The sequence below is a fragment of the Hyaena hyaena genome, unplaced genomic scaffold, assembly GCF_003009895.1.
Source record: "Hyaena hyaena isolate Hyena2069 unplaced genomic scaffold, ASM300989v1 scaffold_148, whole genome shotgun sequence".
NCBI lineage: Eukaryota > Metazoa > Chordata > Mammalia > Carnivora > Hyaenidae > Hyaena > Hyaena hyaena.
This window is the reverse complement of record NW_024080780.1, coordinates 2,235,347-2,251,420: the sequence shown is the minus strand read 5'-3', so window position 1 is coordinate 2,251,420 and position 16,074 is coordinate 2,235,347. Positions and strand designations below refer to the sequence as shown.

The 16,074-nt window shown below is 45.5% G+C and overlaps 1 protein-coding gene across 2 annotated transcripts in view; it reads left to right on the top strand.

Moving 5' to 3' along the window:
• Positions 1-16,074, top strand: part of MYO10 (myosin X) — a 232,790-nt gene that overhangs the window by 202,268 nt on the left and 14,448 nt on the right. For both annotated transcript variants that reach the window (XM_039238829.1, XM_039238831.1), the window contains exons 27-32: positions 4,777-5,020; positions 8,234-8,329; positions 11,493-11,586; positions 12,871-12,926; positions 15,366-15,508; positions 15,736-15,930. In XM_039238829.1, coding sequence (XP_039094760.1) covers positions 4,777-5,020; positions 8,234-8,329; positions 11,493-11,586; positions 12,871-12,926; positions 15,366-15,508; positions 15,736-15,930 — 828 coding nt within the window. The remainder of the gene's footprint in view (positions 1-4,776; positions 5,021-8,233; positions 8,330-11,492; positions 11,587-12,870; positions 12,927-15,365; positions 15,509-15,735; positions 15,931-16,074) is intronic.

The window sequence follows — 16,074 nt, the reverse complement described above, 5'->3', positions numbered from 1 at the left end:
CACCTGCTATCTGCCCCCTACTTTGTGATAAGGATTTTGTTTGTATGTTTTGAGTATTATATTTTGAATGTGCTGAACTGACCCTTAATACTTAAGGACTTCAGGGGCACCCTGGCTCAGTGGGTTAGGTGTGGGACTCTCAATTTCGGTTCAGGTCGTGATCTCTTGGTCCGAGAGTTCAAGCCCTGCGTCAGGCTGTGTGCTGATAGGCTCTGATCTCTTGGTCCGAGAGTTCAAGCCCTGCGTCAGGCTGTGTGCTGATAGCGCAGAGCCTGCTTGGGATCCTCTCAAAATAAATAAGCTCAAATAAATAAAATACTCAAGGCCTTCAAAGCATTTACTTTCGGAAAGGAACTTAATTAGGACCTTGTAGCCATGCCTTATTTCTGCTGTCACCTCTGCCTTCTGCATCGGTGACAGGGATCATGAGAAGCCCCAGTCCTCACTGGGTTTTGGTAGGAGTTTCCCATGGATCAGCGAAGGAAGGGACTGCCTGGTTTCTGACATGGCTCTAGACTGGACGAGGGAAGGGGTCTGCATCCTGGGGGGCGGGGGGGACAGGGATAATAAGAACCACCCACCTTCCACCTGATGGCGCCCTTCACTCCACCCCTCCTTTTCTTTCCCTTCCCCGTTTCTCTGTCAGCAAGTATGTCTTCTCTGACTCTTTGTTTTCTTTTTTGCAGCCATCTTTCTTCATTTGCTTTGCCTTTCCTTTTTCCCTCTGTGAAAAAGTGTTTTATTCTGTTTTCCCTGTCTCTGTTTCTTCTGTTCTTTGCTTCTCTCTTCTTCTGTTGGCATATTTCTCTCTTTTCATATTGCTTGTCCTCCTCGGTATTTTTTCTGTTCTTCACTTACATTTTTCTTTTCATTTGATTTCTCTCCCTGTTACTTTTGTCCCCGTGTTAAACATCGGTCTAGTTACTAACATCAGTCACTCGCTTTTCAGATTTCTCCTGTGGTCAGCCCCAGAGCCCCACGTGCTCATGGAAAACCCCCCAGGTTTAGTTTAGGGACCATCTTCCAGTTGCCTGGAGTCATTGGTTCATGGGAATTTTTATGAGTGTGCTAAATGAGAAAGATTGAAAAATCCTAGCCGAGGAATCAAGTGGTCGTTGGAATACTCCAGGAAAGAAAAAAATTTCACAACTCAACCTAATCTAATAAGTATATTAAATCAATCATAACATTTTAAGATTTTTCTCGTGTAAGAAAAAGATTTTGTCTTGCATTTCTCAGAGTAAATATAAGCTTTTTATTATTAATATATTTCCCCATCCTTAATTAATTTGAGTTCCCTAATTTAGCTTTAAAATTTCCCTATAAGTCATTCTTTTTTTCTTTTAGTTTTTTTCAATGTTTTTTATTTATTTCTGAAAGAGAGAGACAGCATGAGCAGGGGAGGGTCAGAGAAAGAGTGAGACACAGAATCTGAAGCTGGCTCCAGGCTCTGAGCTAGCCGTCAGCACAGAGCCCGATGCAGAGCTTGAACCCACAAACCATGAGATTGTGACCTGAGCCAATGTCGGACACTTAACTGACTGAGCCACCCAGGCGCCCCCCCCCGCCCTAAGTCCTTCTTACTTAAAATATATGACATTGGTTTATCGCATGATTGTCTGATTAAAACAAACGAGATGAAAAAGTAAAGCTATATTCCAAGCATTAAAATCTTTAAAGCATGAGGGGCGCCAATGTGGCTCAGTTGGTTGAGCATCCAACTTCAGCTCAGGTCGTGATCTTGCAGTTCGTGAGTTCAAGCCCCGTGTTGGCTCTGCGCTGACACCTCAAAGCCTGGAGCCTGCCTCAGATTCTGTGTGTGTGTGTGTGTGTGTGTCCCTCTGCCCCTCCCCCACTTGTGTTTTTTCTCTCTCAAAAATAAATGTTAAAAAAAATTAAAGGGGCGCCTGGGTGGCTCAGTCGGTTAAGTGCCCAACTTCGGCTCAGGTCATGATCTCGCGGTTCATGGGTTCAAGCCCCGTGTCGGGCTGTGTGCAGATGGCTAGCAGATTCTGTGTCTCCCTCTCTCTCTGACCCTCCCCTGCTCACGCGCTCTCTCTCTCTCTCTCTCTCTCTCTCTTGCAAAGAAAACATTAAAAATTTAAAAAAAAAAATTAAAGTATGAAAAGCTCAAGAAGTTAAGCAAGTGAATTTTTGGCAAACTCCTCTTAATAAAACTTTATAAATGCATCATCTTTTAATCTTTGGAACATCATTTAATCTTTAATAAAGTACTTATAAAGTTGCAACCAAAAGTTTTAGAGAAACCAATTATAAAGGAAATCTGACCATCAGGTTATATTTTATAAGCATCAGTGAGTTTTCACCAGCCTAATAGTCTGCTAAAGGTGTTTGCAGTTAGGAGATTAATAGCATTGATCTTATTCTCTCCATGATGAGGTATGGAGGGGGCACCCAGCTGGGAGCTAGTCCCATTCATAACAAGAGCCCAGAGTACATAAGCTCCAGGTAACGCTCTTGTGATGTCTGGTCTAATCTGTGTCTTCAGAACAATTGTGAGCAACCTTTATCATTTACAAACTTTTTTTTTTTACCTGAAATATAATTAACATATAATGTAATCTTGGCTTCAGGTGTACAACATAATGATTCAACAATTTCGTACATTACTCCGTGCTTACCACGAGTCGTAGCCCCGTCTGTCATCAGACAGTGTTTTTAACCTTTATCACTTACAGACGATGATAAGATAATAGAAAAACTCTGTACTACAGTTTCCTCTGGGCTTGTTTTGAGAAACCCAGATTAAAGCCACAAATCAGAAAGAAAAAGTTTAATTCCAGGAGCCCTTGGCGAGTCTGTCGTTTGTGAAGGAAACGGCCCTGGAGTGGGGCGTGGCCACAGACTTCACTGCTAGGTGAGCAGGAAATGTTTTAGGTTGAAGAAGGCATTGGTGTGTGTAAGAAAGCAGGTGCCTTTGCACACCAGACACCAGTGTGGTCCTCGCTTCCTTGTCCTCACGCAAATGAAGTGTGGGGTTTAGCTCTTTAGTCATTGAAGGAAGTCTTTGAAGAAATTAATCTGAGAAGGTCTGTTTTCAGGTTCTATGCAATTTGTAAAAGAAAGCATTTTCTTTATTTCTTCTTTCAGTATCCATGTTCAAGGGTGCCTTATTTTTATCACTGGCTGATCAAAAAAAATTTGTCACCGTATAATACATTAATGAAGTAGATTCAGTGTTAGTGGATATGTGAAGAGATTTTTGATTGATGGTGGTTAAGATGTCATCTTTGAGTGTTCTTGGGAAATCTAGAATACTGAAGTTTATTTTGATAGCATGAGAAGGGAGGGGCGGAGAGAGAGAATCCCGAGCAGGCTTTACATGGAGCTTGACTTGGGCTCAAACCCACAAACCATGAGATCATGACCTGAGCCTAAACCAAGAGTCAGCTGCCCAACTGACTGAGCTACTCAGGCACTCCAGGATATTTAGAATACTAAGATAAAATTATTCTCTAGAAAAATGTTAGAACTTTTTAAAAATATTTTATTTTTAAGCATTTATTATACCTAGCATGGGGCTCAAACCCAGATCAAGAGTCGCATGCCTCACTGACAGCATCAGCCCAGACACCATTTAGAAATAACTTTTTACTTGTAAAAGATAAATATATCCTGTCAGCCTTCTCTTAACCAAAAAGATTTCTATTAAATAAATCACGGCTAAATTCTCATTTTTTTTCTTTTTTCCTTTTAAATGAATTTTTAATTTTTTTTTTCTTTTTAAGACAGAGACAGAGTGTGAGTGGGGGAGGAATGGGGAGAGACAGAGACACAGAATCTGAGGCGGGCTGCAGGCTCCAAGCTGTCAGCACAGAGCCTGATGTGGGGCTTGAGCTCACGAACTGTGAGATCATAACCTGAGTCAACGTCGGCTTTGGCTGATGCTTAACTGACTGAGCCACCCAGGCACGCCTAAATTCTCATTTTTAAGACCCAGTCACAATTGCTTCATGTTCTAAATCTTTTAGTTTTTATATATAAGCCATTTTCAGATCATGATGCATTCCTTTGAAAGGATATGTTTATCCCAAAAAGTCCTATCTTATTTTCCATGTATGATTTCAGTTTTGATCTGAATACACTGAATAAGGAATGTGTAAACTTTGACACCATTTAAAAAATTTTTTTCAATGTTGATTTGTTTTGAGAGAGAGAGAGAGAGAGAGAGAACGCACATGAGTGGGGGAGGGACAGAGAGAGGGAGACACAGATTCTAAAGCAGGCTGCAGGCTCTGAGCTGTCAGTACAGAGCCTGATGCGGGGCTCGAACCCACAGACTGTGAGAACATGACCTCAGCCAAAGTCAGACACTTAACCGACTGAGTCACCCAGGCGCCCCTCTTTGATATCATTTTAAATTAATTTCTCCTCTCCGGGGCATTTGGAGGTAAGCATGATCCGTACATACAGAAATGGTTCTCGCCCCATGGCTCTGGACGTATTCCGGGGGTTAGAGTGTCAGCTTGTCATTGGCGTTTCTGGTGGCTCATCACCGGGATTTCTCAGCTGAGTAGGAGGCGCTCCGGATGTGAGGAAGGGACGGCATTCTCTGCGACCAAGCCAAGCTAGTGTAACATCTCCCACTGCCTCCGGAACACAAGGGAGGGGTGCCAAGACTTCGTTTCCCGACGTCTGGGTGGGGGGGGATGGGTTGGGTGAGATTAAGGGAGTGCGGGACCTTGAGAGACCTACTGATCTTGTCATCTTGATTGACTTTACTTGTACCCTCCCTCCTGCATCTGGGGGCCACAGGTGGCTTAATGAACTCCTGGAAACGCCGCTGGTGTGTCCTCAAGGACGAAACCTTCCTGTGGTTCCGCTCCAAGCAGGAGGCCCTCAAGCAAGGCTGGCTTCACAAAAAAGGTGGTGGCTCGTCCACACTGTCCCGGAGAAACTGGAAAAAGCGCTGGTTTGTCCTCCGCCAGTCCAAGCTGATGTACTTTGAAAACGACAGTGAGGAGAAGCTCAAGGGCACCTTGGAAGTCCGGACAGCCAAGTACGTGGATGGACTGTGTGGGTGGCCCCTTGGGTGGTGCCCTGGGGCTGCTGGGCCATTGATGTCATTGCCACCAAAGCCACCGGTCCCTGGCCTGTAGTAGGTGTTGAGTGCGTCCAAACCATTCCTTTTAGTGGACTGGATTGTTACGAAACTGGGGAAGTGACGTCGTGAGCAGTTCGCGCTCTGTGGGCACGTTTAGACATTGGGCTCTTGTTGTAAGACGCCACCTGGGCCTGGAGCTGGCCTGTAGGAAATGTGATTGGCTGTATGCAGGAATCCTGGGAATAGTGAACAGCCGGTCAAAAATCTTTTTCTTGGTCCACAGACCACTTCCTGTCCTTCTATGTAAGCAGATTGCTAAATTGGAGACAGATTGCTAATGCGGGGGTGTTTGGGGCATCATTGACATACGTTAGTTTCACACGTACACCATAGCGCCTGCACATTTGTGTCCTTTGCAAAATAATTACCATGGTAAGACTAGTTAGCATCCATCACCATCACCGTCCATACTTACAGATTTCCCCCTGGGAGATTGTACCTTTTCACTACCTTCTTCCTTTTGTTTTTTTATTTTTAACTTTGTGATTACGCCTCACTCGTAGAGGTGTTTTTCGGAATGAATTTTTGTCTTTTGCTATGTGGGATATACCAGCCATCTTCGTTCCCAGCAATGAGAGGAACAGAGCTGGGCTTTGACTCCAACAAACCCCCTTTGTCTGCCCCCCCCTCCCCACCCCCGTGTACAGAACCAAACCACTGGACTAGTGAGGGCCTATTATTTTGGTTAAAAATTCAGGAAATTGTTGGACTTAGCGGCAACTGGGTAGCTTGATACAACGCCTTAAATGTTTTGGGGTAACCTGTGGCCTTCACTCCACTTAAAACCAAGCAACCACAATATTTAGGAAACAAGTAAAGTAAGCTTTGAGAGAGGAGATTAACTCCTGAAATCATGAGACCTTAAATTGGCATATTGTTTCCAACCAGCATTGGCAACTCTTGAACATTTTTTATTGAAAAGTGAGGGGTTAAACAGGGAAAGTGTTTTGTGCATTTGATTTCAAAGGCAAACAAGTGCAGACAACAAAGTCTCGTGCTTTTCTAGGCTGCCCCTTGGGGTCTGTTAGGACCCCGTGTTCCGGAACAAGAGTGTGTATGTATGTGGGATCAGGAGTCTAAACCTTACGAGAAATGTTCACAGCATGACCCAGCCCTGTGCTGCTCCCTCTGGGCCCTGTGGACCTGTTCCTCCTCGTGATTCACCGCACAGAGGGCTCACCCACAAATGCCGGGAAGCTCAGGAGGAGGAGGGCAGAGTGAGAATTCCTGTGGTGCAAACTGATGTAGGTTCCTCGTGCACCTGACTGCTGCTTGAGGAAGCCCTGTTCTCTGGGTGCCTTGTGAGAATTACAGAGTTAAGGAGATGGTAGCTCTCATTCCACCATTTCTGTCCTGTTCTGTGGAGGAAGGACAAAGAATTCTTAGCGTTTCACCACATTAAGATTTTTTGCGGAGATTAATGAAAATGTTCCATTTTATTAAAGAAGATGTCAATCCTTTGCCGGAGGAGATGGAAGAATATAATGAAGGGCCTGTGCTCCTTCGCCAACTTCCAGCAGTGACCCCCTCGCCCCCAAGGCCCTAGTGTCTCACCCGTAACCCCCACCCCGCACCCCTTCCTTTGAGAACTGTTCTGTAATGCAGGTTCGGGCTCCATGTAATTTTATCTCTAAATAGTTCGGTATACGCTTAACAATTAAGACTCCATACGTAATCACATTATGACTGTAACACTTAAAAACTAACTCTTTAATCATCCAGACTCCGGTCACTGTTCAAATTCCTCCACTTGCCTTGTAAATGGAGGCGGTAGCGCTCCTCTTGGTTCAGGCTGGTTTGTTTCTCCAAATCAGAATTCAAACAAGGTTGATAAGTTGTAATCAATGGACAGCTCTCTCAAGTCTTCTATAACATTCCCCTCCATCGTTTTCTTCGCTCACTCACTGCCATTGAAGATGCCACCACATTTATCTGAGTTTCCAGATGGTGTGTGTCGTGACCCTGACAATAGCCTCACTCACTCCTCTCCAGAGAGCTTTTTACAAGTGTGGGTCCCTGCCTGTGTTTTCTGAACATTTCCCAGGATTCACGTGGGCCACTGTGGTTCAGACGCACAGTCTTGTGGCTAGATCCCTGTCCCCTCTCATTTTACACACGAGGTTGGTGAGGTCCTGAGAGGCAGAGCGGCTGGTCCAGTATAATGCAGTCGGGACGCTTTCCCTGAGGTCTTGCTCAAGGCTCCTCCAACCAGACACCGGGCTGGCTGCTCCTCATGTATCACCTCTCACCTCCCGCACAGAAAGGGCAGAAATTCTCGCCATCTTGGTTTTAAAAAATATTTTCTCATGTCTGACTCCAGCTGTAAGGTACTTATTTTTTCTACCTAGTAAGCCTGTTGAGTTGTGTAGATATGGAACCGGTGTTTTACTGTGAAGAGTCATGCTACCTCAGTTGGCAAAGCTAGCCGGCTTTATCCCCAAGACCTTCTTCAAGTATTTTACCATCTCTGGTCCCATCTCAACACGTGCTTGTGTTGCACCCTGATCTTGTTAACCTGCTCCACTGAGTGTAAACGTCCAGTGTCGTTCAGGGCATATTGGGATGAAATACCAGGATGGCGTTGACATCTAGAAATACCCAAGTCCTGCTCTTCAGCCCAGAGCCCTTAGTGGAAATAATGTGCCCACACCAGGTCAGGGGTGTCAGCCAAGGCCTTGAATTGCAGTGAGAAGCCGTGAGGAATTAGGAAAGAGCTCAAGACTAGTCACCTCATGGGGTGGTCCTTCCATTCTAGAGCAGTGAGAGGGGCCAAGGGAAGGTGCGGGCCAGGGAGGAGGCTCCTGCCCCAAGCCTTCTAGGGCCTCAGCAGGGACGGGCCTTTGGCGGCGGGCAAGAGTGAGGAGAGAGAGACTCCTCCCTAGAAAAATCCAGGAGACACTTAGCCCTGGCTTCGGTCTCAGCCTTTCTCTCTCAGGAGCAGAGAGGATCCCCGGCCCCCTGGAGGCCACAAGGTCAGGCTGAAGTAGGTATTTGACTGTCCGGTTACAGTTCCCAACTCAGTCATCTGTTTGGTGAAATTGCTTTGCTTGCTTCCTCTTACGGATGCCGTAGTCCTGATTGGCATCCGATGCTTGTGTCCCTTTGCAGAGAGATCATAGATAACACCGGCAAAGAGAACGGGATTGACATCATCATGGCCGATAGGACCTTCCACCTGATTGCCGAATCCCCAGAGGATGCCAGGTGAGACACTGCTTTCAACTGTGTGCAAACCACACCTTTGCTCCCGTGTAGGCCTGGGCACCACACAGATCAGTGTTCACCCTGCCAGCTCCGAAAAGATTTTTAGTGGATTTTCAGGCTGGGCTGGTTAAACCATCGAGGTAGGATGGTTGAAGAACCGCATCAGGAAATTCACATTCTTGTCCAGTGGGGTATCTTTCACTGGCTAACGTGTCCAAGTTACCGCACACGGTCCAGGATTTCTGGCTTCGAATACCTCTAGACAGACCCCTTCTTATCTCGGCCCAGGCTTTTATTGTCCCCAGCACTGAGTGTCAACCATGCGCCTGCACAGAGCCAAAAGCCCACCCTTTGGAAGCTTCTGAGCTTTGAAGGGAAGCAGCTTGTGTTTGCCTAAGGATTGAGAACGCATGAGCGTTCACCGCTGGGTGGTTAAATAATTGATAGCACTGTGGCATTGAGAGAGTGTTGAAGGTCTTCATGTTGAAGAATTCAGTAGGATAGAAGAGGTAGCCAACACTTAAGAGTTAATGATATTTCAGGCAGTATCCTGACATGCTTCACGTGTATTGTTAGCATTATTACCCTTCAACATATTTTACCAAGTAGTAGACTCAGGTAACAGAAGGGGTAGTATAATCTGTGAATAATGGAAGCTTGTTCTACTGAACAGAGACATTCCGTTTCTGATGTTTCTTGGGAAAGCTTCAGTATCTGAGTTGAAAGGACAGTGTGGTGTCCGTTGGCTGGGCCAAGTGGGATGCATCGCGGGGTCACGCGGGGGTAAGATCCGGTCGAGCATCTGTTTGTCCATTTCTGCCTCGTGAGCCTCAAGGTTACGCTGGAGGGATCTGTCGGCTCCTCTGGGCAGCGCCAGCGAGGACCCTCCGCCTACATTCTTTCCTCATGGCCTCAGGAATCATTAGCATTCTCCTTGCCTTCTCGCTTACCCCTTGCCCTTTGAATGTTTGAGTTGACACAGCGCCATGGTAGCAACAGCAAGGGCAAGGAAGAGAATCCTTCCCATGGGAACACACTGAGAGCCCCGCATGGCCCCATAAATTATGGCAGAAACTGGAAAAACCAAGCAAACCTGGAAGTGCAGCCCCTCGTTCCATCCGGGCCTCCTAGAAACCACCGCTGGCTGTTTGTGGCCCCGGGAAGGCCGCGGCCTCGCAGCTGAATTACGGGCCCAGCGTTTGGCAATCATCCTCTCTGCTAATGAGCCTGTGAGGTTGAACGCTGGCCATCTTTTTTAACTGAGGACTTGGTCCCCTGATCAGCAGAATGCAGTTTTTAAAAAAATTCCTTTTCAGGTTGAGTTAAATAAACTTGATTCATGAGGAGAAACTTGTAAATTTAAGAGTGTCACCTGAACAGATTGAAAGCACAGCAAATGTTATTCCTTTCTGTGTGTGTGTGTGTGTGTGTGTGTGAGAGAGAGAGAGCGAGAGAGCGAGAGAGAGAGAGTGTCCTATGTAGCCTACATCTCCAACGTATGTGTTTTCCAGTGTTTGATCTGGGAAATTGTTGAGCTTCATAAAACAGTAAGTGAAGTCTTGCCTTTGAGTTAACCAGAACTGATGAAGCAGATTTATATTAAATATTTCCCTTGGTCTCTTCCTAAGAGTATTCATATGCTGGGTTTTGTTTTTGTTTTTGTTTTTGTTTTTGTTTTGTAAATGTTTTTATTTCTGAGAGAGTGAGTGTGAGCAGAGGACAGCCAGAGAGAGAGGGAGACGCAGAATCTGAGACAGGCTCTAGGCTCTGAGCTGGCTGTCAGCACAGAGCCTGACACGGGGCTTGAACCCACGAACCGTAAGATCATGACCTGAGCTGAAGTCGGACGCTCAACTGACTGAGCCACCCAGGCAACCCTACATATGCTGTTTTAAAACTCTTGGTCACTGGGGCACCTGGGTCACTCAGTTGGTTAAGCATCCGACTTCGGCTTGAGTCATGATCTTGCAGCTCATGGCTCAAGCCCCACATCTGGCTCTGTGCTAACAGCTAACAGCTCGGAGCCTGTAGCCTTCTTCAGATTCTGTGTCTCCCTCTCTCTCCCCCTTCCTTTCTCATGCTCTGTCTCTCTCTCAAAAATAAATGAACATTAAAAAAAATTAAAAGAAATCCTCGGTCACATTTTTCTCCTTTAAGAATCACAGAGAATAGATTTTAGTGCTTTGCTTATAAGTACCTTACATGATTTACCTTTCTGTATAGGTATAATTTTTTTTTTTGCTTAAATATCCTATTTTATATCAAGTACTTGGTCCTCTGCCTTACTTAGTAGGAGTGTATATATGCCTTACAAAACCCCTGCAGGAGAAGGATGTCCCAGCATCTCATAGTTGGTGCCTCTCATGTTTTATAGTTGCTTCCTAAATGTTGGATGGATGAATGGATATTCATGGTCATTTTCCTCAAGCATGTATTGTGGGCATAGTAACATCATGACTTTTGTTCAGCTTGACTTTTCTGAGGTTGACACATTTTCCTTTGTTGTCTGATTCTAATGAGGCTGAAAGTGAGAAAATTCATTTGAATAGAAGATAGAAGAGTTCTCCAGTCAAAACCAGTTTCCACTTTCTACTCCAAGCAGTTGTTTTCTGTTTCCAGCTCCCCTATGGTTTTGTTCACAGTTTGGTAGAAAATTCTCTCAGGTGGTTGGAAAACCCCATCCTGGGAGTGAGTTGGGAAAGTAGACACCAGTGGCCGTCCTGAGATGGTACTCTGACTTCTCTGGCCTTCTTGCCTTGGAATTTACTTTTAAAAAATGAAAAGGTCCCTTGAATGTTTCCTAGGTTATAAATAATATCTTCATTAGAGATCCTTCATTAGAAATGTTTTGGGGCAAACTGAGGACTTCATTGTCATCGTCATTAAATGTCTAAAGTTCCAGAGGTGCTGGAGGAGGAGAGGGTCAGATTGCATTGATCTGACATCGCAGCAGATGATCCCCAAAGGCGTGTGGCTGTTTCTTCTAGCCTGGCCCACTGCTGGTATGAAATCCACACTTAACCCGTGAGGAGTAGGCAGATTAAAAGCAAAGTTGCTCAGAGGAAGGGTCATTTTCACAGAGAATGTGGAGAGGGGCATCATTCACTGGGTTGCAAATCCAGCAGCTGGCCTCTCCCTGACGGTCACTTTCTCCTCCCCACAGCCAGTGGTTCAGCGTGCTGAGTCAGGTCCACGTGTCCACGGACCAGGAGATCCGGGAGATGCACGATGAGCAGGCCAACCCGCAGAACGCCGTGGTGTGTGAGCATTTCGCAGTGGGGGAGACGTCCCAGGGAGGCGAGGGGCTTGGGAATATCTAGACAATACTAAGTGAGCGTGTAATAATTAAAGAGAAAACCAATGATCTTTTGTTTAAAAATCATGCAGAAAAATAGAGTAAGTTAAAGAAGATGATCAGTCATAATAGGTTCCAGTTCTCTCATTTTAAGCCATTAAAAGGACACCAAATCCCAAGTCTTGTGAAATCATGGAAGCACTTTATACTTTCCTTCAGAGGCATTTATGAATTTTTAAACTGTGTCTTGTCAGTCTTCATTCTATGCTGGACGTATATACGGAACCATGAAATCATATTTTAGGAATAAAGTGTTGCTTTCTAATAAGAACTACTTAACAGTTTCTTAGTTTCTTAGCAGAGTTTCTTAGCAGAGTAAGTTTCTTAGCAGAGTAAGGAGCGTCTGGGTGGCTCCGTCAGTTTAGTGACCCACTCTTGATTTTGGCCCAGGTCATCATGATCTCATGGTTTGCAAGATGGAGCCCCACATCGTGCGCTGTGCTGATAGCATGCAGCCTGCTTGGGATTGTCTCTTCCTCTCTCTCTGCTCCTCCCTTGCTCAAACATGGTTCCGGGCTCGCCTATCCTCCCTCCCCCCTCTCCCCCCCTAATAAACACTTTTTTAAAGGGGGGAAAGTTCTATTTAAAAAATGTTTCTTAGAGTAAGTGTAAAATTTAATGATGGATCATAGCATAAATCAGAAAAATTTGTACTATTGAAAGAAGTTTGTAAACACTTTTCCCTGAAGGTATTTTAAAAGTAAGACAGGGGGGCGCCTGGGTGGCTTAGTCGGTTGAGCGTCCGACTTTCGCTTAGGTCATGATCTCACGGTTCGTGGGTTCGAGCCCCGCGTCGGGCTCTGTGCTGACTGCCAGCTCAGAGCCTGGAGCCTGTTTCAGTCTGTGACTCCCTCTCTCTCTGACCCTCCCCTGCTTACACTGTCTCTCTCCTAGAAATAAATAAAACATTAAAAAAAAAATTAAAAAAAAATAAAATAAAAGTAAGACAGGAAGATTAATCTATAATTTTTTTAATGAGTGAACTGTAGTTTCTTCCCTGTCGAGAGGCTGTTTGTACTCACTAACAAAAGGGGAGGGGGGCCTTAGATAACGAGTATTTTGCAGATAACACAGAAGGAAGGAGCGTTTTTTGTTTGCCTGTTTAGAGAGTCATAACCTAGGGGTATTATGATGATGTGTGCTGTATTTAAATGGTTCTCTTGCCTCTGTTTTTGCTCCTTCCCAGGGCACTTTGGATGTGGGGCTGATAGATTCTGTGTGCGCCTCTGATAGCCCCGAAAGGTAAGTTCAGATGTGACTCTTGGCAAAAGTAATTAGTAACCTGCCTCTTGCCACCTGGTCAATTCCAGTCTTCTTTCTTCGTGCCCAGTTTTGTATTCCTTGAAGTCTTCCTCTCTGAGTATCTTTGAGTTGCTGGGGGAGACTGTGGAAACCTAATTTAGACAGTCAGTTACAAACATACACACAAGAGGGATCTTTTTCATTTGGAAACAGGGATAAAGCCAGGATTCAGAGAGGAAGAAAATACCTGGTTAGGAACACGGTGTTCTGGCACAGGGAAGGGTGATTTTCCCTTTCCTCAACTAAATAATGAATTTGAAAAGGATCCCGTTATAATTTATATGTGGAATATTAATAAGTTAAACCACATTTTTCCTTGACATCTCAACCTTATCTGTGCCCTTAAAATAGCATGTTCTGGTTTTTTGAAGGCAAATCATCTCCATGGATGCCCTCAGGAGTCTGTACCATTGACCTTTGTCTTCTCTATTTTTCATGGCTGTTCTTTGAATTCTACGTTAAGAATCAAAATGGCCTTTGACTTCACTAATGGAGCTTTAAAAAGTGAATGGAGGGGCGCCTGGGTGACTCAGTCAGTTGAGTGTCTGACTTCGGCTCAGGTCATGATCTTACGGTTCGTGGGTTCAAGCCCTGCATCGGGCTCTGTGATGACAGCTAGCTCAGAGCCTGCAGCCTGTTTCGGATTCTGTGTCTCCCGCTCTCTCTGACCCTCCCCTGCTCATGCTGTCTCTCTCTTTCTCTCTCTCTCTCTCAGAAATAAATAAAACACTAAAAACATTTTTTTAAAATAATAAAAAAAAATTAAAAAGTGAATGGAAATGTATTCCAACTGGCAACGAAAATAGTGCCTACTGGGTAGAGCTATCTGGAATCTTCATCAGCCCATTGATAAAAGCTCTTCTGACCCATATTCTAGTCCCCCTGCACCAGCCTAGCCCTGGCTCAGGAACCTTTAACATGTGTGTTTTGTCAATATTCAGCCCAGATTTTATTCTGACAGCCAGGTGCCCACCCTGTCTACACCTGACTCCTCCTAAACCCTTTTGCTCTGGCAGGCTGGGCATGTGAGAGTCCGTGCTTAGAAATTTCCATCCCTACTCAGGTCCTTCTCTCTTCCTCAAGTGCCTACCTCCTTCCCAACTATAGAAGTAACTTTTATTCTTATTTTTTTACTTTACTTAAAAATTTTTGTAATGTTTGGGGCACCTGGGTGGCTTAGTCGGTTAAGCGTCCGACTTTCGCTTAGGTCATGATCTCGCGGTTCGTGGGTTCGAGCCCCGCGTCGGGCTCTGTGCTGACTGCCAGCTCAGAGCCTGGAGCCTGTTTCAGAGTCTGTCACTCCCTCTCTCTCTCTGACCCTCCCCTGCTCACGCTGTTTCTCTCTCTCTCCTAGAAATAAGTAAAACATTACAAAAAAAAATTTTTTTTGTAATGTTTTATTTATTTCTGAGAGAAAGACAGCATGAGCAGGGGAGGGCCAGAGAGAGAGGGGGAGACACAGAATCTGAAACAGGCTCCAGGCTCTGAGCTAGCTGTCTGCACAGAGCCCGACATGAGGCTTGAACCCACGAACCATGAGATTGTGACCTGAGCCGAAGTTGGACGCCCAACTGACTGAGCCACTCAGGCGCCCCAGAAGTATCTTTTATTTTTAAAGAGCACCTGTCTTTCCCTGTCTACTACAGTCCCATTAATCTTGCTTTTTCTTGAACTTTTGTAGCACTTAATTACTGTGAACATTTAAAAGCCTGCAAGAAATCATTCATAGCCACTGGCTTAAGTGGTTAGCTACAGGAGTTAGTATGAGCTGGGGCCTAGGAGCGACTCAGGGCATTGCTGGGCGTAAAGAGACGGAGGAGAAAGGAAATTTCCATTATTATGTTACCCCTGACTGGGAAGTGAGCCTTTGTTTTTAAAGATGGCTTTGAAAACATGGACCCACGTGGCTGTTTGTCCCAAGCATAATCCAGTGTATAAGATGTTCCATTTACACCTATTTACTGATCTGCTTTTATTACTGGTGTCTGACATTTCATTACCGACCCACAGAAACATCCGAGGCAGTACCCAGAGGCAGAAAGAAATTTACTTTGGAGAGACATCAAAAAAATTCCCCCCACCGTCACCTTATTTTAGCCTTTCCGGAACCAAGTTTCATTTGGAAAGTTTTGCACGAGGGAATCTTTCCCCTTCCAGCGCCTCCCGAATGTGTGGCTCCCAAGTTTAAAGGTTAACGACGCATAAAATAAAATCCTGCAGGAAGGAGCAGGATTTGCCTTAGCGTAAAATAACAGATCGCACTGCGCTTCTCCTCCCTCTGACCGTAAGCAAGGAAAGAGGCGTCTGCTCTGGGCTCAAGCAGGTCACGAGGGCGGTAGGGAGATAAGAGTGTTCCTTCCTTCTCACCCTGCTGCTCAGACCCAACTCGTTCGTGATCATCACGGCCAACCGGGTGCTCCACTGCAACGCCGACACGCCGGAGGAGATGCATCACTGGATCACGCTGCTGCAGAGATCCAAGGGGGACACGAGAGTGGAGGGCCAGGAGTTCATTGTGAGAGGTGACTGCCACCGAGGCTCTTCCCCGGAGGGCGGCTTTTCTGAGTAATTTTGACGCTTGAACTTGCTGAAAAAAACAAAACAAAAACAAGAACCCAAGAAAGGGTCGTGGCCCTTTCTAACAAACATAGAGAAATAGGACCCATTTGTCAGCATCCTGTAAATTATTACGTGGGATTTGGTGTTGGTCTTTCTAGTTTTTAATGGACCCTTCAATCTTCCTTTCCAGGGTGGTTGCACAAAGAAGTAAAAAACAGTCCAAAGATGTCGTCGTTAAAACTAAAAAAGCGGTGGTTTGTGCTGACCCACAATTCCTTGGATTACTACAAGAGCTCAGAGAAGAATGCTCTGAAATTGGGCACGTTGGTCCTCAATAGCCTCTGCTCGGTGGTGCCTCCAGACGAGAAGATCTTCAAAGAGACAGGTAATGGTGCCTGTGATGAGCCGGGCCCGAACCCTTGTACCTCGAGCTCGAGGAGGCCTGGGTTTGCTCGGACCAGAGGAAGGAGTTTGCGACCTGGTGTGTGCTCGTTTCCCGCCCCCCCCCCCCCCCCCAGAAAGAAGCTCT